Source organism: Pipra filicauda, unplaced genomic scaffold, assembly GCF_003945595.2.
Source record: "Pipra filicauda isolate LSUMZ 115617 unplaced genomic scaffold, ASM394559v2 scaffold278_size1010298_pilon, whole genome shotgun sequence".
Taxonomy (NCBI): Eukaryota; Metazoa; Chordata; class Aves; order Passeriformes; family Pipridae; genus Pipra; species Pipra filicauda.
Window position 1 is genome coordinate 920,098 of NW_024104396.1, and position 26,651 is coordinate 946,748.

Consider the following 26,651-nt stretch of genomic DNA (forward strand, 5'->3'; position numbering starts at 1 on the left):
TCACCCGCGTGTTCCCATAGCGTCCCTAGCGTGACACCCTTATCCTCCATGTCCCGGCCGCGTCCCCACGTTCCCCTGCCCCCGAGGACAGGTCCGGGGCGGGCAGCGCTGCTGCAGCACTCTGGACAGCGACCGCATTACACGGGTGGGATCGGGGGTCCGGGTTGAGGCTGTCCCCGGGGGACTGGGGGCGTCCCCGAGGGGCTGGGGCTGTCTCTGAGGGACTGTGAATGTCCCCTTCGGCTGGGCTGGGGCTGTCCCTGAGTAACTGTGGTAGTAGTTGGGGGTGTCTCCAAGAGCTGGAGGTTTTCTCAGGGGGCTGGGTCTGTCCCAAGGGGGGACTTTCAATCAAGAGTATCTGTCCCCTTGGGTACCAGGGACCTGGCTTAATGGATGCCAGGGTGGACCTGTCCTTGTGGCTGCCTCTGGCTGGGGTGTCTGTCCCATGGGAGCTCCTCGTGCCTCTTCATGTGTACGGGTGGCTGCACGTGTGTGCAAGTGCTTGTGGGAGCACATGCATCTGCCCACACGTGTGAGTGTGAATGCCATCGCCTTTGTACAAGGGAGCAGAAGTGATCTGGGCAGGTGTGTGGTGACTGAGTGCCTGAACATCTCCGTGCCTTTCCATGTGCACCCATACACGCACCCGTGACCACCCACGCATACGTCTGTGCCTCCCAGCCCCACCTGGGTCACCTGTGTCCTCTGTGGGCACTGCCCAGGTGCCAGGCTGGCCCAGCACTGCTGGCAACTCACTAGGTGCAACCTCACAGCCCCATGGCCGTGGTCCCAGCAGCCCCAGGGCCCTGTTCCTTGCCTGGCAGAGGCGGCCTAATGGGATCCCCACCCAAGGATGAGCTGCCACAGGGAGCTTGGAGGGGAAGGGAGCCTCATGGCCTGGCTGCCATGACTGGAACTGGTGCCCAGTATGATGCAGCCTGTGCTTGAGGGCTCTGGTAGATGTAGGGCACCTGTTTGCAACTCAGAGCTCCCAGAAACTGAGGCAATCCTTGCACTGGAGGCAAACATGAGGCGGGCTGTGAAACCTCAGGCATTAGAGCTGATACCCCGGGGTACCACAGGCTGCAGGGCTGTCCTGCACCCCCAAACAGGGCCCTGGAGGAGCTTGGTACCCTGTCATGCACACCACCCCTCGACACTGGTTTGGTTCAGCAATTTGTTTCCTTTAATGGATACATGGAGTCGCACAGCTGCGATGGGAGCGTGGGGGCAGGACTGGCGATGCCGAGCCCCCCACGCTGAGGTAGAGGTGAGCCTTGCTCCGCACTCATCTGCTCTGGCACCCTGGGGTGCAGGCAGGCGGAGGAGGAGCCCGCCCAGCCCCAACGAGGTAGTTTGGAGTGCCCGCTGTCTCCCCACCCTCCGGCTGGGGGACTCTGGCATCTGGGCAGTCTTTGGTGGTGGGGGGGCTCTGCTGGGCCTCCATGCCCTCAACCCTCACCCCCAATATTAACCCCCAACCCCAGCCCCACCTCAATAAGCTCCACCCCCACCATTCCCACCAATATCCCCATTATTTGCCCCCACCAGGGTGACACCCCCTGAGCTGAGGACCTGGGGGGCTGAGATGCCACCACCCTGGGGGTGTCTCAGGGCAGGGGCAGCAAGCCCAGGCAGCGCAGGAGGACTGGGTAGGGGCATCTGCAGTGGGTAGGGGGTGCAGTATATATATAGGGGCTGCAGTGTATATGGGGCTACAGTTTACAGGGGCTGCAGAGTACTGTGCCTGCAGCATTTGCATGGAGGGTGTGCATGGAGACCTCACGTGGGCACCAAGGGGATGCAGTGTGTGCACTGGGGGTGCAGTGTATGCATCGAGGTGTGTACAGGGGCAGCAGTGCGTGCATTGAGGTGGGTACAGGGGCTGCAGGATGTAGGGGATGCAGCATGCAGGTCCCAGGGGGTGCCCCAGGCAGCAGGGCAGCAGGAGATGTACAGGGGGTCACCTGGGGGCAGTGCCTTGGGAAAGAAGAGGTGTGTGCGTGTCAGAGAGCACGCACGGGGACAAGGGACAAAAGGGCCCACCTGGGTGTTCAGGGCCTTGCATGGACACAGCTCAGTACTGGAGCAAGAGGCACCTTGGGGTCCCCCATCCCACCGTGGCGGCCCAGTGGGGTCCCACAGCTCAGCCCCCCACACCCTGGGCACCCCCAGCTGCTTTCAGGGTGCTCTCAGGCCTCTGCCTTACGGTGAGGCGCTGGTGGGAGTGTGGCTGTGAGAGGAGGGTGGGAGCAGGGGGTTTGGGGCAGGCATGGGGTTCGGACGGGTCTGGGTGCTCCCTCCACCAGGTGCCGGGGCAGCTGAGGGCCGGCGGGCGAACAGGACACCTGGGGAGCAAGAGCAAGGGGGTGAGGGCAAGCCCAGGGTTGGGGGATCTGCTCACCTTCCCCCCAGCACCCAGGCTGGGGAGTGTGGGACGAATACCCATGGGGGCTCCATCTCCCCCTCATCACCTTCTGCTGTCTCCACACGCATGAGGCTGCCTGTGGGGTGGCCTGGGCCCATTTGGCTGGCAGCCCCACATGCTGATTAGCCCTGACCTTTCTGGCTCGTTAAATATTTAAGTCCTGAAGGAAAAGCCATCGATTTTAATTGAGGGGTGTCTCAGCAGGGCAGGTATGGAGTTGAGGGACATGGGATGAACTGCTTGGCCACGTAGGTGCACAGTGGCACCCCAAAGGATCCTCTGCTCCAGCAAAGCACCCCAACACCTTCCCCTGCACCCAACACCATGCTCTGTAACCAGCCAAACCCACCACCCAGCCAGAGATCCTCTGGGCACACTAGCATCGGGGTGAGCTCAAATCCAAGCCCTGCCTGCAGGATTCTGGGATGGGAGATGACCCTAAGGGCAGGCTCACTTCTCAGCCTGAGTCTGTCCATCCCCCACATTGGCCCTTCATTGCTAGCACCTGCTGTGGGCCAATTTCCACCCTTGCTGACCCCCTCCTTCTCCTGCCCCCTCTCCCCAGGCCCTGCCACTTCATTACGATGGATTTTATAGTAAAGACATCAGATTGAAGGAAGGACTTGCTGGCCAGGCAGTGGCTATAAGTTATTGGATTTCCCGGCCGCAATTACACAGGCCAAGCGGCCCTTCTATTTACCTGTGTAGACAACTCCATTTATTTCTATTGACATGTTGATACTGCTAATGCCGTTGGTGGACAGGTTCAATGCGGTCTCCTGTCTGTCATCTGGGGAAAGGAAATACCAATATGAGTGTTAAGAGAAACAGAAACAAGAACCTGCCTTAGAGAGAGAAGCAAGGATCCTTTGGGCATCCATGCTCCTCTCCAGCCGCTGCCGCTCCCACCTGGGGACAGGGTGAGCCCAAGCTGAGGTGCTGCACCTCGTTACCTCGGTTGGAGATCTTGACGTTCATAGGGAACTGGGAGGCCACAGCCAGGAGGTTGTGCTGCAGTGCGTGTTGCACCAGCCGCTGCTGCTCCTCTGCTGTCAGGGCCACCTTCTTCTCCGGGGGCTCCCCTGTCTCCAGCTTCTCCCGCAGCTGCTCCAGCACCACTGCCTGCGAGGCAGCTGCTGCTTGAGCTGCTGTGAGGTGGTGACCAGCCAGTCCCACGGGGATAGCGATGCGCCCCGGCACTGCTGCCGTCAGCATGCCGTCCTCTGCAACAACCAAGAGACCTCAGCGGGGCCCCTCATCCCCACTCCACCCCACCATCCCCGGCTGGTGCTACTTCATCCCACCAGCACAGGGCAGGGTGGGCCACCATCCCCTGCATCATCTGGGTTTGGTCATCCTCCAAAGCCAGCAGAAATAAACTTTTCTCAGTTCCAGAAAGGGACTAAAGGAACAAAATTTCTCGTATTTTCCCCAAGCAAAAAGAGCAAGAGCAGACAGGGAACATCCTGCTCCTGGAGTAGTATCCATCCCCGGGAAGAGACGGCTGCCGCAGGGCAGATGTGATCCTCACCCACCTTTCTTAACACCGTGCACTTGGCTGAGCTGGCCACAGGTGTGTGTGGAGATGCTGAGAGCTGGCAGAGGCATTTTGGGCGCGCCCAGCAGGGCTTGGGTGCTGGCTGGCGAGTAGTTGAAGAGTGCTGTGCCGAAGGTCTGCCTCCGTCCCTCCCGGCGGTTGCTGTCAATGGCAGCTTGGAGCTCCCCGGGAGAGCTGAGTGCCCGCTTCTCACATTCGTAGGGATACAGGTACTTCATGTATCTGCACAGGGAGAGAGCCAGGATGAGATCCAGCATCACGCACCTCCCAGCAAGCCCCATGCTGAGCTGGGCTCAGGGCAGGGATTGCACTTGCGAAGGGGCAGAGCCCTCCAACCACTTTTGAGGCTGTCCATGTCAGACCCCACTCAGGGCTCTGGGAGAGCTAAGCCAGTGGGTGCCCCAGGGCAGGGTGGGTGCCCCAGGGCAGGGTGGGTGCCCCAGGGCAGGTGCTCCCACCTGCCCTCGCTGCCGGGCACTCACTGTGTGCGGAGGGTGAAGGCAGCGCTGGTGATGGAGGTAGGTAGGTTGAGGCCCTTGGTGATCTCCCGCCAGATCTTCTTGTTGATGACTTCGACCAGGCCACCCTTGTCTGTCACCAGCCGGTACAGGGTGTACAGGTCCAGCACTTGCTTGGCCATGATGGGGATGCGGTTCACTGGTGTCCCTTCCAGACGCACAAAGGAGACAGAAAAGGGTGTGGGGGGAGCCCACAGGGGCCCTTATTACCTGGGGACACAGCCTCCACCTTCTCCCCATTGTCACTGCAGGTACCCACAATGAGAGACACATCTCTCCATGCCCACGGGTACACTGGGGTGCAGACAGGACCCCAGGGTGCCTGGGAGAGTGGCACTCTGCTCAGGAGCAGGGGAGACCCCGGGATGCTGGCACAGGGTCACCTTTGATGGAGCTGTCAGTGGGGCCAGGTATGCTCTCAGCTGGCATGTGGAGCCACAGTGGGATGGGCAGTGTCCTCTTCAGACTCCCTTAGAAAAGGTTGTGCCTCTGCAATTTTTAGAGCTCTCTACAGAGCATTAATCCACAAAATCTCTCAGAGCATCCTAGAAGGATTCACTGTGTAACACCCTTTCAGAGCCCCACAAAGAGAGACTCCATCTAAACTTTAAGAAGGGACCCACCTTACAATCTCTCTGAAGAGGGATGCCCCTCACAACCCTTCTGGAAAGACTCACCCTACAATCTGTGGACAGGTTTTCCCTCCCAGCCCCACACAGAGACACTCACAAGAGTCCCTGAAAAACCTCTCAAACTCAAAGATGCCTCCAGCACCTCCCACTGCTTAAAGGTCTTCGGTGCCCTGCCTCAAGAGACCTGACCCCAAACCCCTTGAAGTACCCTTAGTAGAGACTCTGGCCCCTGGTCGCCCAGGATCACCCCCCTCACCGAGGCCATGGGGTCACCAGGGTTCTGTGAGCCCAATATAGACCAGCATGGTCTCCACAGCCACCAGGTCTGGTTACAACCCCCTCCCCACTTTCTCAGCACCCCCAAATAGCCCCACACCCTTGGCACCTCGGGGCAATGGTCTGGGCAGTGGCTGAAAGCTGCAGCAGGGCAGAGGAGGGACAAGCATCACATCCCATCCCACCCCATCCCATCCTGTCCCATTCCACCCCATATTTATTCCTTCTGCGAGGCGGCGGGGCACAGGCAGTATTGGAAAGCCATCCATTTGGCCGGGGGAGGCTGTCACGACCGTGCTTCGCCCCTCAAACGAAGCCGTCATTCACCGCCATCCTCCAGCATCCCTAATTTATGGCCCTGATATTGGCTCGGCTTCTTCACATAAGCCTGAAAAATGAGCTCTTTTTATTCTTTTACTGAGTTCATTTAACTTTTTTTTTTTTTTTTTTTGTGTGTGTGACTGTGTTGTTCACCGGGTCGGGAAGGGGGAGAGTTTATCCTCCTGGGAAAAAGGCAGAGATATTGACTTGATATCTGCTGTCAGTACCTCACCAGCCCTGGTGGGGGCTGCTGGCATGAGCCCCATCACCTCGGGGGGGGGGAGGTGCAATTCAAGGGCTCTCCCTCCCTCCCAAATGCGAGTTTGCAGGGTCTCATCCCCCACTCAATGGCCCATGGACTGTTTTTGTCTCTTTCCCCCTCTCCAGCCCTGGTGGCCAGTGAGAGTGGCTCGCCATTAATCTCACGGCTGTGCGGGCGGGCAGCCGATGCCTGTCCTACTGACAAAGGCACTTGTCTGCGTCCCCGCAGAGTGATGGTCCCGGCCCCAGCCAGGGCGAGGGCCACAAAAGCCCAGGGAGGTGATGCAGCCATTGTGGTGCTGCAATTAGCGCCTTGATTGATTAACGGTCCCGTGTTATCAGCAGGGCCCTCAGCTTGGCAGGGAGATGGGGGGGGGGCTGTAGATCCCTGGTGAGCAAATACAGAAACAGCCCCCCTATGACCCAGCTTGCTGCTTTTGGGGTCCTGCAGAAGTTGGGGCATGGGGATAAGGTGCCCCACTGCCTGTAGCCTGTATCTGATGGGGGTGGTGGTATCACCCCCATTAACCACTGTGGCCAGGTAGGCCCTTGTGCCATGGGGTGGCTTCAGAGGGGCTGTGCCCAACCCATTTTTCAGCCCTGCTAATTTTCCACCCTGCTGCCAAACGTCAGTGCTGAAACTGCCCTGACAGACATAGGGGGGACACATCCTCTTTCATTAGGGTTCACCCTGTGGGCATTAATCCCTTCTGGCCCACTGCCACCCTGGGGACACAGCCTGGGTGTCACAGGCCTGCCTGTGAACCCCTGAGTGCCACAGAAGCAGCTGCCATGGCTCATCCATGGGTGCTTCTTACCCAGTTCCTGATGACCCTGAGAGTCCCGTCACTGCCCCACAGCCCCCCTGGTCCTCTTTTTCTTTGCTACCTGACTCCAAAATCACCAACTCCTCCAACAGGCTTGTGCACACCCATAACTACACACCTGCATCCCTGCCTGCCCTCCCCAGGGGGACGGCACCCACTTGGAGGAAATAAAGGACGAAGGGGACAGCGGGCACAGGAGCCGGACAGCCCCACACAGAACGAGTAGAATAGAGCACCATCAGGGAAGCGAGCAGCTCCCTCCCTCCTCCCCAGACCAGCAGGCACTTACTTAATTAGCCCCGGCCCCAATAGCGAGGGAGTTAATTAGCTCTGGAAAGAGAGATAATGAAGCCGCAGAACAGCCCATGAATCTTGCAGCTGATGGATGCTGGGGGGCCGAAACAGCACTGATGCTCCCATTCGCTCCCCATAGCCCTGCACCAGGGCCAGGGGGATCAGGGGGCACCCATAAGGGCAGTACCCAGCCCTTCCACCAGCTCCAGCCTAGCTCCAGCATGAGCCCCGTGGCTGTGCCGGCACCCCACAGCACAGCACTGAGTGAAACAAGGTTGTGGTGTCTCAGTCTGACCCAAAAGTCAACCCCTGCAGCCCCACAGACAGGAGAGTACCCTCACCACCCTTCCTACGGGCAGGGCACGAGGGCAACTGCCCCTTTCTGCCCTCCCTCACCCCACACACAGGCCAGCTCCGCTGCTCCCGCCCCCCCCCCCTTTAGCCTTCCCCTGTTAATTAGCTCGGCATTAACCTCTGCCTGGGGTTTACTGGCTATCGAGCGGCTTGTTCATTAATCCACACACCAGCAAAAGGCTCTAATTAATACGGCCGCCCACACGCCCGCGCTCGGCAACTTTTAATTGTCGGAGGCCCGGCCGGGGAGGGCGAAGGTTAAAGCATTTATCGAGTCCCCGGGAGCCGGCACGGCCCCCCATGCCGATAGCAAAGATTTCCGATGAGGATGGGTTGGCTGGTGAGCCCTTAACCCCTGGGTGCCCGGCGCGGGCCCCAGTCCTGCACACCATGGGCGTCGCTGAGATATGCTGGTGGTGGGCATCCTCACCAGGTGCTGCTGCTGAGGAGCCCTAATGGGCACTGCCAAGGGCATTCGGACCAGGCATCACTAAAACGCCCTGAAAACTGCTAATGGGTATCATTAACGGGTGTTGCTATCGCTTGTCTCCGAGGGGTATGCTAATGGCCATCCCCACCGGGCGTTCCCAGTGGGCATCTGTGCTGGGATCGCTGACGGGCAATCGGCATGGACAGCTGCCCCAGCCTGGGGCTGCGGGGGGGGCCAGGGAAGGCACCGCAGGACCTGCCTGGGGATTTCGCAGTGATCTGGAGCAGCTCAGACCCGAGAGGATCACACCATGAGCCCCTGCCAGCAGCTGAGGCCGGGGTGAGACACTGACACCCACCCCAGCCACCCACCTTTACCTCTCTTCTGCATGAAGCCAAAGAGGTCATCCAGGAACTCCTTGCGTTTTGGGTCCTCATCCAGTTCGTAGAGCTGGGGGCAGGAGAGAGAGGGGTCAGTGCTGCTGGCACTTGGAGGTGAGAAAGGCAGAGGGTCCTGGCTGTGCCAGGACCTGGCATCATCCCTGGCCCCACGTTCCTGCTCTGTCAGCAACAAAAGGCTCTGTGTGCACCACGGACAGAACCCCCTAACACACCCTCTGTGCTGCAGCACTGGACTCTCCCTGTGCCTGGGGTCTGGTGTGGGCTTCCTAAAAACCACTATTTTGTACCTTTGCTGCAGAGATGCTGAGTCAGTGCTTCAGTTTCCCCCTGTTCCTTACCTTCTTAGGTGGAGGAATCAGTGTTTCAGCCCAGGGGCATCAGCAAACCCCAGGCCAGACCCTGGGATCAGGATGCGCAGCCCTGCTCAGCTCTTCTCTGGCTCAGCACTGCTCAGTGCTGGTGTTCACCGAGTCCCAGCACAGGATCAGCATCATCCTCAGATTTCATCCCTCACAGGGACACATGTCCACCTGCACAGTGGAGAGGCTGGTCCCATGCCAGGGCAGGGAAAATTGGCCTGGCCATGGCACTGGTTACTGTGAGGGAGCTGCCAGCACTGGGGCTGCCCCAGTAAGTTTGTGGGTGCACTGATGCGTTTGCAAGCCGGTGAGTGAGCACACAGTTGTACAGATGCACACTGTGAGGATACTTAAGTGTGCTGGGTGGATGCAGGTCCAGACACACGGACACAACCCCCGAGCTGAGCTGAGCTGAGCTGAGGGACAGCACCGGGGAGGCGAGTGCAGCCCCTACGCCAGGGACGTGAAGTGCCGGCTCCGTGCGAAAGTCGGGGCTCGCCTGATTCCAGCACAGCGCCTGAGTGACCATGACAAATTGGAGCCCGCCAGATCGATGGCCCAGCAGTAAAAGTCAGAGCACATGAAGGAAAAATTAGCACCAATCGAAGACGCTATAGACACCAATTCCTCCCAGCAAGCCCGGCAAGAATTTAAAGCCATTGAAAAGAAACAAAACTCAGCAGTCCAGAATGGATTTCCAAAACATATACAAAGAAATGCAAGCTGGAAAACAAAGTCAGGCACAAAATAGAGTCGTTTAAAAAACAATTGTGCTGGGAAAGGCCGTTAAAAACCAATAGAAAGGGAGCACACCCTCCCCCCCCTCCCAGCACATCATTCACCAGACAGATAAAAGGAGCTGTGCTTTAGGGACATCAGGCTGCAGAGACATGGGACGTGGGGATGGGGGGGATGCAGGGACGCGATGGGGACGTGAATGCAGTGATATGGGGATGTACGGGTGCAGGGGTATGGGAACGTAGGGATGTGGAGTTGCAGGGACTCGGGGGCAGGGCGATGTAGGGATTCAATGAGGACACATGAATGCAGGGACATGGGAATATAAGGATATAGGGATGAAGGGACTTGGGGGACATGGAGATGTAGGGATGCAGGGGTGGAAGGGACATGGGGCCATATGAGGATGTGAGGATGCAGGGATGCTCCTACAGACACCCCATGGTTCCTGTCACTGAAGAGACACATCTAACACGGTCCCTCATCTAACGCACGGTGCCAGCTGCCTGTCCTTTGTCAGGGTGCTAACTGCTTGTACCTGAACTGGTCTGTGGGTGCTACTGCCAGACTCACACCATGCACACTGGTGCTGAACTGCCTGGCTCCGTGGTGTTCCACCTGTGCTGCTTCCTTGCTCTCTAGATCCCACTCACCCATCCCCTCCTTGCAGCTGTTTGCTCTGGGAGTGCCCTGACCCCTGGGTGCCAGCACCCTGTCCCTCTCCTCCATCGTGGTGTTCCCTGCCTTGCCCGGTGCCCCCTCCTCATTGCCTGTTCTTTCCCAGGAGCTCCTCGAGCCATCGATTACAGTAACTAGGTCAGGCTCAGAGCAGAGCTCCAGGAGGCTGCTTTGATTTCTGCCCCAGGAAGGCTGTGTCGGCCAGGCTTTGCCTGCATTTCCTTGCCTGTGGAAGGGCTCCGACCCCCACCACTCCCCATCAAGCCCGTTTACATCCCCTGAAATCTCCTGGCTTGTCAAAGCAGGAACAAATGCCCCAAAACTGGCAACCACCACTCATCCCACAGCAAGGGGAAGCCACGGCCTTCCCGGGGATCACCAGTGGTTGAGTTTCTGCACCCACACCCCTGCTGTGACCCAGGGTGCCACTTGTGTTTCTCCTTCCTAACAAGCCAGGCAGGATCCCACCCAGAACGGGCTGCTACTGACTCCAGCCCCCAAAACAGGTGTGACCACCAAGTGCCAGGTTCTATTTTTCCACTGTTTATTAACCCCTAACCTTTTATCTGTGGGGCACTGAGATGCAAAAACATGTTACATCCAACGGGGGACAAAGGTCAGCTTTTAAGTGGAGACAAGAGCAGAGCTGAGTAACAGGGAACCAGACGGTGAGGTCCTTGGGTACACTGGGATGCACCAGGTGTTCCCTCAATTTTGGGGATGCTCAGGCTGGAGAGGAGGTGGTTTTGGGGGATTCCCACTCATGGGGGGTGGGAGCTGAGTCCCAGACAAGGATGGTAAAGGCATCCTGCCATCACAGCTTCACAGGAGTGACACAGCGGTAGCATGGGTGGTGGCATAGGTGGTGGTCTGCTACAGACTCCAGGCAAGAAGGGACCTATCGTTCAGCCCTATCCCCAGAGAAATCCAACTCCATCCATAACCCAGGGCTCTGGGTCCTGTTGCTCACCCTGCTCCTCCTCCTGCAGGGTGGGGACTGTGGTCCCCTCCCACCTCACTTGGGGACTGACCATCTAAGAGGCAGATCAGAACTCTCCTGAGTCATACACACCTCACCTGGCTCTACATAACCCCACGAGGGCTGACAACCCCACATGGGTGTGTACAAGCCCACGCAAGCATATACAACCCTACACAGGCATGCACAACCATGTATGGGCTTGCACAACCCCACAAGTGTGGGTACACACAGCCCCCATGAGTGTGCACAACCCCTTATGGTCATTGCACAACTCCACACAAGCACGTGCACAGCCCTGTACACAGACACACATCCTCCTCAGGGCCACATGCAAGCTCGAATGGGCACGTACAACCCCGCACAGGCACGCACAACCTTGCATCAGCGTGCACAGAAGAACAACACATGAGAGTGCACAAGCCTGCACACGCATGCCCAGCCCACATAGGCACAAATCCCTACACAGGAACCATGTCTGGATGGGCACAGCCTCCCACGGGCATGTACCGCCCCAGGTGGGCTGGCATGACCCCAAGGTGGGCACGCACAGACTTTTTATGGGTACACACCACTCTGCACGAGCATCCACAACCCCACACGTGCATGGGCACACACCCCATATGTACATGCACAATTTTAGACAGGCCTGCACAACCCCAGAGGGGCACACACAGCCCCAGACAGGCAGATGTAGCCCCAGACAGCCACGCACAGCCCCAAACATGCACACCCAACCCTAGATGGAACATGCACATTGCTGTTACGTGCACACAGAACTTCAATATGTGCATCCACAGCCCCTGACTGGAACACACTACCCCAGATGGGCACGCTCAGACCGAGACTGGAACACACACCACCAGTGGAGCACACACACCACAGCTGTATCCACACAATCCCACACATACATGCACAACCCCAGCCAGGCACTCTATGTGGGTGGACACACCCCACCCTGCAGGGGCACATGCTGCCCCAGCCATGTGCCTCGGAGCAGTGAAGTGGGCCTTGCCTGGGGGCAGTTGTGCAACACAAGCAGCGGCTCCTGCTTGTGGTGACCTATGAGCAAGGACCCTTTTAATCGTGTTTGTATTGATATAATTAGTAACTCATTTAACGCCATCGATGTAACTATATTCCTCTATAAACAGAAGTATTAAACTGTCAAGTCCCGGGATCGATACCCCACCAGTGCGCAGTGCAGCTCTGCCCTGCCGACCTCGGGGACTCTGGGGTCCACGGTGCTTGGCCACCCCATCAGCCACGGAACCCCAGCACCACCCCAACTCCACCTGGCACCGCTGCCTGAGTGCTGGTGCAGGACTAGGGCAGAATGTCCTCATCCCCCACCCCACCCGGGGTGCAGCCCTGGGACCCTGCTCCCTCCTGTCATCCCACTGCCATAGCGACATCTATATTCCTTAAGGGGTGGGGATAACAGCGCTTGTCAGGCAGGTTAAAGGTCAGCGGGTCGAACATGGTTTATTAAAGGCACGTGAATAAACCTTGTGCCTCCTCCTCCTCACCACAATCAAATAACATTGTTAGCTTCACTCATTCACCCAGGAGATGCCTCTCCTGGAGCCAGGGGGGCCTGCAGGGATGGAGCTGGGGTTCCTGAGACCACTTAGCCTAGCTGATTCCCTGGACGGTGGAAGGATGTGGTAAGGTCCTAAGGCACCCCACAGGCATTTCCAGGCTGCCCTGCCTCAGTGGGCCCCTGCACACTCACGCCAGGGCATTGCTGCCAAGGGAAGCAATCTCAGCTCTCAGCGGGACCCCGCGCAGCCCTTGCTCAGCTGCCACCTCCTGCTGGCAGCCAGGGCTCGGATCGGAAGCCAGGATTTAATCCACTTAATATGAGTTGTATCGATCCCGGACCCAGCTCAGCTCCCCCCCACCTTGCAAACCCCCCCCTAACCCTGAGCCGCTTAATATGCACCACATTGATTATCTGCACTGCTAATTTTTCCATCTGGCCCCTGTTCACGCAGGGCACTCAGGTAACACTTGTCTCCCTGCTTCCCCGGCCTCCTGGGGTGCAGCCACACGCCACGGGGGGCTGACCACTGACACACTGTTTTGAAGTCACTGCACCCCTCCAGAGCACCACTGTCGCCTCTGAATGGGGGTCTCTGGCTTCTTCCCTCAGGGAAATGATGCACACCAACCAGGCACCCAGACACTGGAATTGGTTCTACCCTGCTCCCTGATAACATAGGGGGAATAGCCATGAGTGCCTCAGTTTACTCTGCAGGTCATCAAGGAAACTGGCTATTGCCATTTGAGGCACAGCCCTGTACACCTGGGAGTACAGGGATTGGACACGCAACAGTGTCCACAGTTAGAACCCCTCAGCCATAGACCACACACAAGAAGCTAAGGGGTTGTGGGTCCCTCCTCCCCATCCCTTCTGCCAGAGTTGGGGGGCAGTTCACTTCCCGCCAGGCACAAACCACCCCCTGACCTTGTGAGCCACCACTCGCCTCTGCCACCAGTTGTTAATAAGTTAATGGTTATGGGACGGCTCTGCTGGGACGACGGCTGCATTCGAAGGCACTGCTGGTTCCTGGGGGTACGCTACTCCCCTGACCCCACAGCCCCGACGGGTGCCAAGATGCTCGCTCACCCCAACATCGCCAACTGCAGCGGTCGCCCCACCGGTGGGGCTGGACACCTCCGTTTGGAGACCTCCCCCAGAGCCGTGGCTCCCCCCCAAGAGCCTTTCATCATGCTTAATATTTAACGGCGCTTTATAGAGCAGCAGGTTTAATCAGCGCTGATAATGCGGCAGATCCGGCAGGTCATTAAAACCCCCCTCCCCGCCACAGCAGCTACTGCCGCTCCCGGGAGGGCTGCCTGCTGCAAACATTAACCCGGCTCTGTGCAAGGTGAGGGACTGTGTGCTGGCAGAGCTGGCCTTGAGACGGGCAGCCCCCTGCCCACAGCCCCAGGGTGAAGTGGGGGGGCTCACAGGGTCCCCAGCCTCCTGCTCAACACATTTTGCAGGAGGGGAAGCTGAGGCACAGGGTACCGGCTCAGCTCCCCCAAGGGCTGGACGCAGAGGAAACATGCTGTGTGGTGCCACTGTGGGTGCCATCCATGGCCCCGTCCTGCTGTGTGCCCCATCTGTCTGGGGGCTGCAGCACGGCGTGGGGTGGTCTCGCTTCCCGGGGAACGCGCGTCCCCCAAGATCAGCGCCTTGTTACTCGTTCATGGCTGAGCAGGCAGGGAGTCAATGAGCAGATTTGTTCGGGTTAACCTCCCTGACCTGCTGGTGCTTGCCACACCACTGCCTCCCCCTCCAGCCTTGCCTTGCTCCTCATATCTGCCTCCCTCTCCATTCTTGTCTCCCTCACGATCCCTCCCTGAGTGACTGAAGTCGTGGGACACCCCCCTGCCTTCGATCCCTCCTGGGGTGATCAGAGTCCTGGGATCCTGTTCATCACCAGCACCACCCCAGGTGTTCCCGGGGGACATCCACATGCACACCCTGTGTGTGCACACAGGGCACGTCCTGGGGGTCTGTGCACGAACACACCCTCTATAGGGCTGAGTGAGTATGGGGGCGCATACCTGGGGGGGGGCAGGCTGTGTGCGTGCCTGGGATGTGCACTGGCTGCTCCCCCTTGTGCACCTCTGGCCCCATCCCCTTCCTCTGTCTGCTTTGAAGGGATGATGTGAGAGAAAGGGCTGGTGGCCCCCCCCACCCGGCTCCCCCATGCAGGCAACCCTAGTCCCTGTCTTGGCCTCCAAAGAGCTGAGTGCCCAAGGAGAAAGAGCATTTGGGGCTGGTGGTCACCTATGCCCTGCCACAGACCCGGGATGTGAGCTCTGGATCCACGATGGAGCAGCCCCAAGCTGCAGCCTACAGGGGAGAACAGCCCCACCAAAGCAGGCATCACCACTGGCTGCCCTGTACCCCAGGGAACGCAGTTATGCTCACCCTCTGCACACTCATGCACATAACAGCCTGCTCTGCAGATGCACACAATCTTGTGCCTGCTCTCCTTGTGCAACTCACCCTGGACTCAACATCCTTGGACAAACAGCCCCACTATGGATGCTCACACAGCCCCTAAATATGCTCCCCCTCTGCTCAGACCCTATGCACACTTACACACCCCTATGCACTCTTCCTGTGCACATACAATCCTTGTGCACATCCATCCATCCCCTTTACACACTCTCCCCATGCACAACCACTAATGTGCATGCCCACACACGTGCCCCCCTCCTGTGCATGCTCATATGTTCCTACACGTCCCTCCTGTGCACACTCACACAATCCTATACAGCCTGTCCCCTATGCACACTCACCCCCACGCACACCTGAGCTCGCTCCCACACCCCCACACAGCTGCAAAATGGCCTTTGGACCAAAGTCCACCACCCAAGATCTAACCTCCCTGCTGCAGCCCTGCCCAGCTGGCTGCCAGCGTGGGGAATTTACTTCCATTATTATTCCAGTTAGTGGATGATCAGAGGCCCCAGGTTGGTGTGGGGGTGCATCACCCTCCAAATTCTCCACTCGCATCTGATCTTGGGGAGGCGGCTGAGGAGGGTGCCAGAGGCAGCTGCAGGATGGGGGCTCCTGACAGTGCTCCTTTGACCTCCAAAGCGTCTTTATTCTCACACCCTCAACTAGTTTTTACATGTCCTCTCTGGAGCCCCCAGCCTCAAGCGATCAGGACCCCCAGCTGGAAAATGGTGTCATGGCAGCTCCTCAGGCTCCCAGCACTCCCCAGGCTGCAGTGGGACTGGGAAGTGCCCTGGGGCAGCAGGGGGAGCAGGGGGCTGGCACACACCAGGACTGCTCAGCACGCCGGGCTGGAGAACGGGAGCAGAGGTGGTCTTGGAGGGGGCTCAGCCCCCAGACCCTGCCTCAAACACCCATGGGTCCATGCAATTCCATACACAGAGACAGTGGTACGTGCATGCATGTGGTCACACACACTGGGACACCACACGTGTGTGGGCACACACATACACGTGGTCTCATACACATCCCTACACACACACGTATGGGTGCATACACACCCACACACTCGTACAGATCCATAAGCCCGTTCCAGCTCTCACATGGGTTCATACACGTTTGCACAGTCTACGGATCCATACAGACACACAGGGTCTCCCAAGGATTGCTAAACACAGGAGCACTCACAGATCCACACACGCGCATCAGCTCTCACAAAGGATTAGACACGTACCCCCACATTTACATGGGCACTAACATGGGTCCATGCACTCACTCTGGTCTGTATGCACACACACCCCCAAAACACTTCTGTATTCACTCCCAGTTGTACCCCAGCAGCCCCTTGCTCCTGCCCTGTGCCCTGCACTCATGCTGAGCTGCTGGAGCTGTTGTAGCTCTGGGGATTAGCACACTGACCCTTGCTGCTGATGCCACCTTCCCGCTGCAGGTGGTCCCGGACTAGCAGCAGAGCTCTGCCCACAAGTTTGCTGGATAGAAGCCTCCAGGCAGACGTGGACAAGAGCAAACACACCACATCCACCCCCCTCCCTGCCTCCGCAGTGTAACCAGAGACTCTCTAATTTAGCTCTGGGAGCCCTTCAGTTGTTGTTGCTGCACCTGGGTTGAAGATGCGCTGGAGGCGAGGAGGGGGCTGGGGCATGGAGACCACTTCCCTCTCCCCAGGCTCCCCCTCCTCAGCCTCTCCCTCCATTCCCTGGACATTCCTGCCTCCATTCCCTCAATCTCTCAGTGAGACCACCACAGAAGAAAGCAAATCACAGACCTTACCACCACATTTTGGGGTGACTCCAAGGCATGAGGTGGAGATCTGTGGCACGAGGAGGTCTGTGGCTACAGCCAACTTGGGGCACTTTCCTCTAGGCTTTGAGATGTGAGTGACTGCATTCACAGCTGGCAAGCCCTCCCTAAATGCATGTAAGGGACAGGCAGGTGGGTGCAAGAGGCAACTGCCAGTATCAGGGACAGGCAGGGCAGGAGGGAGGACGAACCAGGATTAGGCCGAGGATGATGGCAAACAGCTGCTGGCAAAACCAGCCACCCCCAAATTCACTGCTGAGGCCACTAGATACCTGAGAGTCCCTAAAGGGCTGGCTGGGGCTCACCCCTGTCAGCTGCTCTTGGGAAGGGAGGAAGGAGCTTCAGAGGGTCCTGTTTCCCCCAACCACAGATGGGTCTGAACATTCTGGTGGGGCCCTGGCAGGGAAGGCATCCTCCTGCCAGCAAACACTCCACTGACAGCTGGACACAAAGCCCAGGTGTTTGAATCCCTCCTGCCCTGGGGGACAGAGAAGGAAGCCTGGGGATCTGGTGGTGTTCTTCCATCGCCTAGAGGCAACGAGAGCACCCATCCCTGTGTATAAGCGGAGCTCCCCTGGCAGGAAAACTGAGTTCATGGAGCTGAGCTGGCACCAGCAATGCCAAGCTCTTAATCAGTGCCCTCCAAGTCAAATGTGATGCAGCACCACAGCACTGCAACTTGGCAGCATCTCCGTCCTTGAGGAAGTTGGGGTTCATGGGTAGTGCACGGTCAGACCCCACTCGGTGCCCCCCACCTCAGGGCTGGGGCTGCCTCACAGCCCTGGGTGTGGAGACCTCCCAGACCTTTGCTCAGATCTCTACCCATGTGTCCTTATCAATGTACATAAACTGGCGCCAGGGGCTGATGCAAGAGGCAGGGGTGAGGGGGTCTCAACCTCCTAACAGCAGAGCGGCCCTCCCAGTCAGAGCAAAGGTCTCACCAGCCCCCACCCCACCTCCCCAAAGCAGTGTCTCAGGAAGCATATAAAACCACGGCAAACACAGGGGATATTTCCCCAAAGTGCTCCTCTAGGCAAAGCAGCATTTGCCTATTAACCCTCAGGGGGTTCCTCCACCACACCCTTGTTCGCTGCTCCCTTTCTTAGCACCACTGCACTGTGTGGAAACCCTTCCATGGCTGGTCCTGCACCAATCCACCAACCCATCCCCATAGGGGTGTCCTCCCCACTGCAGAGAGATGGGGAAGTGTCTCCATGACCACCTTCTGCAAAACAGCCTGGACTTGGTGGTCCTTGTTCACTTAGCTATGCTACTGACCCAGAAGGATGACAGCAAGGACAAACCTTGAGACCTGTCTCAGGTGATGCCATGATGGCTTGGGGCAGTTTCAGGTAGGGAGTCCTGGTGGGAAACATAGCCCTGGTCACCACAGGGTCTCTCTCCAGTTCTGGGGCCCCCATGCCCACACTGCCAGTGCCCCAGCAGCTTTCCAGCATGCTTTCCCCCCACCTCCCTCCCGCAGCATCACAGCCCAGCCCCTGGGAAACCTCCAAAAGCCAAAGCACAGCCTCCCCACTTACTCCCTGTGGAGAGCACAGAACCTGTTCCCCAGGCTGGGTGAGCCACAGCCCTGCAGCCTGGGGAGGGCCCAGCAAGGACATGTCCCTCCCAGGCAGGGGTATGTCCCCTCCTGCATGATGACAGAGGAGGGACGGGAATGACAGCCACCCTGCAGACCACAAAGCAAGCTGGCACCACAGCCTGCTTTAAACTGCAGGGGGACATCCACTGTTCCCTGGGCTGTCTGGGACATGCCATCAGGTGGGAACTCAGGTGGGGGTCTCCAGAGCAGGGGTGCATCACCTTTCCGATCATGATTGGAAAAAAAAAACAAAAGAGAGCAAGCAAGGAAGGAGCCAGCTCTGGCCCTGGGAAGTAATGGCAGGATTTATCTCACACCCCAACCTCTCCTGCCATCTCTCTCCCAGTATTCACAATGCTCTGCCCTGCACGAGGAGCACAGGGAGCCCCAGCCAGGGGCAGGGCGTGAGGCTGAAGGACTAGAAATGCCAGGGATGCTTTCTCTAACCTCCTCAGGAGGGAGGAGCTGCTTCCCACCTCCTGGCTGACCCCAGGAACCGGACAGTCAGCCTTTTTCTCTGCAGCAGGGTGTAATGTAACACTTCCCGGACGAGCTGTTTGGCCTGTGCAGCTCACCCACCGCGGCCCTCCCCGGGCTGATTCAAGGAGCGTCAGGCACTGTCAGCATCCCCGGGCATGGCCGCGAGGCAGGTGCTGCCTATGCCCCTGTACCTGCTGCCTCACAGGCAGGCAGGTGCCCAGTGGGTGAGCCCTGGACCCTCCAAACAACAACGTATTGAGCACTCCTGAAACAAAAAAGGCCCCATAACACCCAAAAGTTGAGTTCCTGTTGCTCTTCCCATCCTCTCCCACCAGAACTGGATGAGGCAGTACCTGCCTTCCTCCTCCTGTTCCTGAGCGGTGCCATCCTAAAATGCCACACACCAGCTGTACAGGGACATCTCTGTCCTCTCCCCTCACCACATCTTCCCTGTCACCCACTGTGCCCCTCTCTCCCTGACAATGAAGCTCATGGGGAGCACAAACCTGGCCTGGTGCTGTGCACTCCATGCCCACACCCTTGTGTGGAGTGGCACTCACCATGCGCTAACCAGCACATTAAATACAGGCAGATCTTTCTTCCATCCTATATATGAGCCCTTTCCCTGCACCAGATCTCAGTGGCACAGGGGTGTCCCCCATGCCCACCTGGAGCGAGGCAGCAGGATCAGTGTGCTGCTCCCTCCAATGTAGGAAATCATTGGGCTGCATTTACCAGCCACAGTATGACCTGGCCCTTGCAGGGACACAAGGGAGCTCAGCTCCATGGCTTGCTGGCTCCTTGGGATAACCACGCACACCAGAGCCCTTGCCCTTTTTCACCTCTGCAAAACCTCTGTGGACAGGGGTCAGCCTGTTCTACCTGTTACGGAAAGCACCAGGGATGCAGGTGGGCACAGAGAGATGCCTGGACACGGGGCACCCCATCATGATGCAGGGCCTGTGGACAGGCAAAGGGAACACTGAGGAGGTGGAATCACAAAGCAGGGGTGAGACAGAGTTTGGTGGCAGGGAGATGGGGAGCACATGAGGATGCCTATTAGGGTGGGACAGGGCTTAGGGGCAGGGGCAGTGAGGAGCATTCAGGGAGCACTCATTTAGAGGAGGATGAGGAGCCGGGACTGGGATGCTGGGTTGCACTGATTGTACTTTCCCGGGATGAGGTTTGGGGGCAGTGGATGGATACCTTGGGGGTTCTCATTTAGCATGGCATTGCAATAATATCTGGGGCTAATAGGTGTACTGGGGTTGTCTGCTTGGCTTGGGACTGGGATGGGGTGTGGGGTTAAGCATTTAGGGTGGGACACAGACAGGGTTTGGGTGCAGTTTGGGGGCATAAGAGGTGCCCATTCAGAGAGGGCTGAACCCCGAGTTTGGGGGCCTTGGAGGGACACCGGGGATGCCTGCCCGGAGCAGCCGGTGCTGGTGACGGGCAGCGATGTCTCCTACCTGCTTGAACTGCTCCTCGTAAGTCCACTCGTGGTGTGGGGGCGGCGGCGGGTCGCGGGTCTCCCCTTCTTCCTCCTCCTCCTCCTCTTCCTCCTCCTCCTCCTCCTCTTCCTCCTCCCCCGGAGCGGCGGGCGGCGGGCGCGGGCCGGAGGCCGGGCGGCGGCGGGGACCGGCGGGCGGCGGGCTGGGGCCGGGCTCGGCCGGGGGCCGTCGGGGAGCGCCGTCGGGGCCGCGGGCCAGGCGGGCCGCCTGCTGCCGCTGCAGGCTCTCCATCACCGCCGCCAAGCGCAGCCCCCCCGCCGCCCCCGGTCCCCGCGGCGGGGCGGCCGGCTGCGGGCACAGGGCACGGCCTCAGCGCCGCCGGCGGAGGAGCAGGAGGAGGAGGGAAGGGAGGAAGCACCCCCTACCCCACCCGCTCTCCCAGCCGCTCCCGGGGGCCTTGCCCAAAAGTTGCCTGCGGAACCGTCGCCGCGCCGGGCGCGGCTCCCGCTGCGGAGGGGCTGCCTCCCCCCGCCGGGACCACCCGCTCACCCTACGGGGGGCCCGGCCCTCCGGTACCACATCCCCGCTCCTCCGGTGGACGCCCTTCCCGCTCCTACCGGGGACAGGTCCGACCCGGGACCTCCGTCACTGTCTTACTCGCTTCTCGGTCGGCTTCGGACCCATGTCCTGGTGGGACTCCCGCCCCTGTTCCACCGAGAACCGCGTCCTACCGGGTACCCTCTTCCCGCTCCCACCGGAGACCTCCGCCCCGACGGTCCCACCGGGAACCGTCTCCTATCTAGCCGCTCGCCGCCTCGTCCCGGGGACCCCGTCCCGATCCCTCCGATGCTCCCACCGGGCACCCTGGTCCTCCCGGGACCCTCCTCTTGCTCCCACCGGGGATCCCCATCCCGCTCCCTGTCCGACGCGGGTGCCCCCACCCCGCTCCCGCCGCGCACTCCCGCCCTGCCGGGGCCCCTCCGACCGCTCCGTCCCTCACCAGGGCGGGTTTGGCCGCCAGGCTGGGGTTTTCCACCATGCCGCCGGCTCCGAGCGCCGCCCGGGGCTCGCCCCGCCGTCCCGGGGGGCACTGCCGGCTGCTCCGCCCGGTCCCGGCCCCGACCCGCCGCTCACATGGCGCCGCGCCCGCCGATATTTCTTTTATTCCGCAGCAGATGAGGGTGGGTGGGATTTTTTCCTCTTTTCTTTCTTTCTCTCTTTCTTCCTTTTTTTTTTTTTTTTTTTCCCCGCTCTCTCTCTCTTTTTTTTTGTTTTGTTTTTTTTTTTTTTTTTTTTTTTTTTTTTTTTGCAACAAGTGGCAGTCAGAAGCAACACCCCTCCCCGCTCCCATTTGCTAGCGCACGTCAAGGGAGTCACCCAGGGAGGGCCGGGCTTGCGGCAGCCCCGCAGGGTCGCCCCGGCCGGGCCCGCCGAGAGCCAGCCCGGGGCCGCTCTGCGGGGAGCGGCAGGAGGGGCCGGGGCTGGAGGCGCAGGGGGCTGGGCGACCCCCAATTTTTGTGTGTTCTTGCGTGCTTTGGGGTGCTGGAAGAGGGGAGTGCATGGGGGTGCGTGCAGGCTCTCCGGGTGTGCACACATCGATGTGTGAGGAGAGGGGACTGTATAGGAGGGGTACGCGAGGGGTTTGTGCACAGATGTTTGAGTGTTGCACCCGTTGCACACCTTTACGGAGGTGTGTGTGTGTAGATATCTGTGTGTGCTGGGAGAAGGTCTTTTGTGAGTGTGTGTGTTCATTGCTTGAATGCATAGGTATGTGCACACTGAGACAGACGAGCACCCACCACACGTGTGTGCAGGGTGTCTGAGCACACCTGTATCTGTGCCTGCTGGGGGAGGTGAGTGCATTACACGCCTGCAGTGTGAGCACATGTGTGTGTGTTTGCTGCTGGGGACAATAATACATGCTTATATCTGCATGTGTGTGTTTTGTGTGTTCACCTGTTGGTGTGTGCAGTCCGTGTCAGGAGAGGTGGGGGGGGTGTGCTGTTGCACAGGCAGGTGGGTGCACGTGCCTGTATTTGGGGGTGATTTGGGTGTCAATCCATGTGCAGCTGCAAAGGGATGTTTAGGGCAAGCTCCAAGTGCTGAACCCTGACTACATCCTCATCCAGCAGCAATGTCCCATGGTGGGGACTGAGCCTGCCCTCACCTCTGAGGGATTCTCCTGAGGAATGCTGTGTGTGCCTGTTCCCTGGTTGAAGGGATCAGACTGCAGTGTGGCCTGGATGCCCAGATAGGCTTCCTGGCACGGGTGGGATAAGACCAAGCACCTCCTCTGTCACTGGAGTGGCTCAGTGCTGCTGGTTTGCCCTGTAGTCCTGCTTGCAATGGAGTAAACTGTGGAACAAGGGTATCATCAAGCATGTTTCCAGATGTCAGACAAGGATGTAAGATGGAGTGAGGACATAGCATCTCACTGCTCTGGGTGGGCCAGAGGCCATGGGGAAGCACAGGGCTTCACCTGCTGGCAGCTTCCCCACACTGTTTCCTCACTCCCCCTCCACCTGCCTGCCCGCCAGTTTTTCCTGACCTCATTTTTATGGAGGAAACTTCTCCAGGAGGCAAAGGAGGTGCCTGCTTTTCCTTGGGCTTTTTTTGGCCAGGGCAGCTGCAGGGTCTGCATGAATCTCTGGGGAGCAGTGTCATCCCACATCACCGGGACTGTGGCTTTGGCTCCATCCCATAACCAGAGCAGTTGGTCACTGAGACTTCATGCTGCTGCACTGGGTATCAGTGGCATGGAATGACAGAGCTTGGGTGCCAAGGGCTGCTGGCCCTGTCCCCTCCACAGCCACCTGTGTGGTGCAGAGGCCAGGGGCAGCCAGCATGAGCAAAATCCTTCCTTTTCCTTGGAGCGTCTTGCGGAAACAGCCGCTGACCGTGGCTGTGGCAGGGGCTGACTTTGCTGTCAGGCTTCATGGCCTGGGCTGATCCTCTGCCCCCTTCACTATTTCCTTTTGTGGGGAAAAGCTTCTACTTCTGGGCTCTCCAGCTTCCCTGTGAGCATCTCTGGAGAAACTGCCCCTTGTTTTGCCATGGCACTGATGATTCTCAGGGCTTCTTGGGCTCCTGGCACCCCAGCCGCACTGAACATAGTGCAGCACGCTCACCAGAGAGGCTCTCCCGGAAATATCAGACCCTTCCCTGGGAAAGCAGGGCAGCTCCCGACCCTGCAGGGCCCCCAGACGCTGTTTATGTTTGCACAGGAGATGAATTAGCTGTCGGCTGTCCTATTTCAGGGCTGGACAGCTGTAGCTTGTGCTGGCCTATCCCATCCAGCTGCAGCAGAGGTAGGGACCTCCCGGTGCTTGTCAGCCCCTCTGATCATTAGTTTGTTGGTGGCTGGCATTCTTGTTGAATTGCCACTGGGAAGATGAGACCTGGCCCTATTCCAGAGGGATCCACTGAGCCAGATGACCCCCAGGACTCATTGCACGGACACCCATCCTCCATGGCTCCAGCCTCCCCTCACAGTGCTGCTGCTTTGCACCCCAGGGTGCTGGCACCCTCTGCTCTGGGCTGTGCCTGATCCACTGCACACTGAAGGCTGGGCTGGGTGGGATGAGACAGACTTGGTAATGGTAGTGGGACTACTCCAAGGCTCAACAGGCAGGTGTTTGGTGAAGCTCCCCTTCTCCAAGGCAGAGGGGTTGAGATGCTTGGGTCAGTGTAGCACCCAGGGATGTGGGATGTGGCTAGGCTGGCTAAGTGGCAAAACCAAGGTCTCCAGGGGGTGCAACATGCCCCGTCGCCTTGGACTTGGCCACCAAGGGACCAGCCTGACCAGCACGACTCAGTTCCTCTTTAGAGCCTGCACAGTGACAACAGCAGTTTTGGGGTTCTGCACTTGTGTCATGAAGTACGTCTGTGCTCAGGCTCTCCTCGGTGCAGCAAGCAGGACCATGTCACCTCCACCCTCCGGCTCAGCGTTTTGTACTGATGGGGTCCAGTGATGCTCCCAGCTGGAGAGAAATTCCCCAAAGGGCTATTGACAGCTGTGGTTGAGGCAGCACAGATAGATAGTGGAGGTATAGACGGGCACAGCAGACAGTGGAGTGGAGTGAGAGATACTCGGAGCAGAGAGATACCGCAGGAGGAATCGAGAGATAGATCCTGCGGGCTGATCAATACTCACTGCATGTGGAGGGACAGCAAGATAAAGCGAATTGCAGGGGGAAGGTGTTAGGAAGGCAGCGATGTGCATTTGTCCTGGTAGTGGCTCTGGGGAGATGCCACTCACAGTTGCTTCAGCTGGGGCTGAGGCAGAGCCAGACCCAGACCCAGACCCAGGGTGCGGGTGTCTGTGGCTTCCTCTCCTTGCCCGTCTCCAGCCACTCCACAAGGATTTGGTGTCCTTTAAGGTAGCCTTGGGTCCTATCTGGCCTCTGGGTACCAGAGGGTGCCTATCTTCTGTGTGTCCTGGTCACACTCTCTGCCCCTACAGGGATGCCTCTGCTGTCTGTGGGCATTTTGAAGGATGGGTGCCTGGGCAGCCAAGGGGGAGAGGAGCAGTTGAAGTGCAAGCCTTGGCTCTGGCACAGGGGCTGTGCTGCAGCTGGGTGACTGTGGATGAGTTTCCACCCTGTGGCTCAGTTTCTCCATGAGAATCAAGTGATAGCAAGCTGCAGGGAGTGGGGTCAAGCCAGCATGGACACAGGCACGGATGAGGAGGTGTGGGGAGGAAGGGGCAGAGGTACCAAAAGCCATGACATGCTTTGTCCAGGACCCATTTTTCCTCTTTGGTCACTGGAGACACTTAACTTGACTAAGAGGCTGCAGACACGTGCAGCAAAGGGAAGGGATGCTTTTTGGAAACCTTGAATGCCTGGCACTGTCTGTGCTCAGTGCTGGGATTGGGGGAACCCCTCCTGCTGCAGCAAAGCAGCCAGGGTTCCTGAGTCTGAGACACCAATGCTGCATGGTTTCTCTGCTTGGCATGTCCCAGCCTAGCTGGGAATGCTGAGGAAGGCACCCTCAGAGCAGCCCTTAGCATGGACCAGGCTGCTGTCCCTGCGGCCAGGCTGGGGGGGATCCCCCACCCGTGATGGAGTTATTGACACAGGCGCTACAGAAAACACTGCTGAGATTGTTCACACTAATGTTATTTAGCAGCAATATTTCCGTAATAAAAGAAATCAATGGGCAAGAGAAAAGACCTGTCCAGAGCTTTGATTTTCTTATTTTAATGGCATACTTATTTACTCCCACCAGCGTGCCCATCGGATTTTCATTATGCGGCCTTCGCTGTAAGTGGAGCGGTATTGATACGAGCTGCTGAGTTAGCGCCTTCCCAGGCGGACCAGCTTGTGTGGGATCGCTTGTGTTTCCCAACAGGGCCCAGCTAGACCCCAGGGAAGGGCCACAGTGTGGGGCCAGGGAGGCCTCACAGCCCATGGGAACACACACGTGTGAGCACACCCAGCCTGTGTGTGCCCTCGTGCCTGTGTGCATACGCACGATCTGACTGTGAGCACACAGGTGAGCAAAAGGGTGTACATACCTGCTGGTGCGTGCACTGCACACTGTGCACATGCACGTGCATGACACACTTATCTCACCTGCACAGGCACATGCACACGTGCACATCCTACCCACATGTCCCAGCACTCACATGCGTGCAACTGCCCAGACTGTGTGGACAGGCAAACGATTGTTCTACCTAAATACATTCATGTGCCACCACCTGTTGTGCCTACACCCACCTGAAAACTATTCTACATGCATGCACCCATCTGCACGACCTGGCAATACACACACACACACACACATAGACACAAACAGACAACAATCCTGCCTGCCTCCATGTATACATGCATGTAGCATGTCTGCCAACATGTGTACGTGTGCGTGTGTGTGTGTGTAAACCTCTCAGAACCATCACCTGCTGTGTCTAGGTCCATCCACCACAAACCCAACATTGGTACTGTCCCCCAAAAGGATGGAGCCCCCTGGGCTCTGAGACCCCCCATGGAAGCAGGGACCTGGCATCAGCCCAGGCTTTTGGTCCCCAGCGACTGCAGTGGAGAGAAGAGTAACAGCACCATCTTCTGCCAATCCCTGGGAGCTGAGACAGGGCTGATCCTGCCCAACACTGTACCCTCTATCTCCCAGGACCCCAAGAGGGATGAGACCAGCTTCCCTGGGGACACTCAGCTGTCAGGAGGACTACTGCTGAGCATGTGGCTGACCTGTGCCATGGCAGGGCTCAGCATGCTCCAGAGACTCTCCCAGACACCTGAGCA

At 58.6% G+C, this 26,651-nt stretch overlaps 1 protein-coding gene across 1 annotated transcript; it reads right to left on the minus strand.

Moving 5' to 3' along the window:
• Window positions 1-1,526: 1,526 nt before the first annotated feature.
• ARID3C (AT-rich interaction domain 3C) lies at window positions 1,527-21,450 on the minus strand. The gene is made up of 8 exons (XM_027722227.2): window positions 21,392-21,450; window positions 20,410-20,739; window positions 8,277-8,349; window positions 4,469-4,652; window positions 3,964-4,208; window positions 3,382-3,651; window positions 3,129-3,218; window positions 1,527-2,348 (listed from the first exon to the last, which is right to left on the minus strand). The coding sequence occupies exons 1-8, from the start codon at window positions 21,428-21,430 to the stop codon at window positions 2,206-2,208; spliced, it is 1,374 nt and encodes a 457-aa protein (XP_027578028.2). The 5' UTR covers window positions 21,431-21,450; the 3' UTR covers window positions 1,527-2,205.
• Between the last annotated feature and the right edge of the window lie 5,201 nt (window positions 21,451-26,651).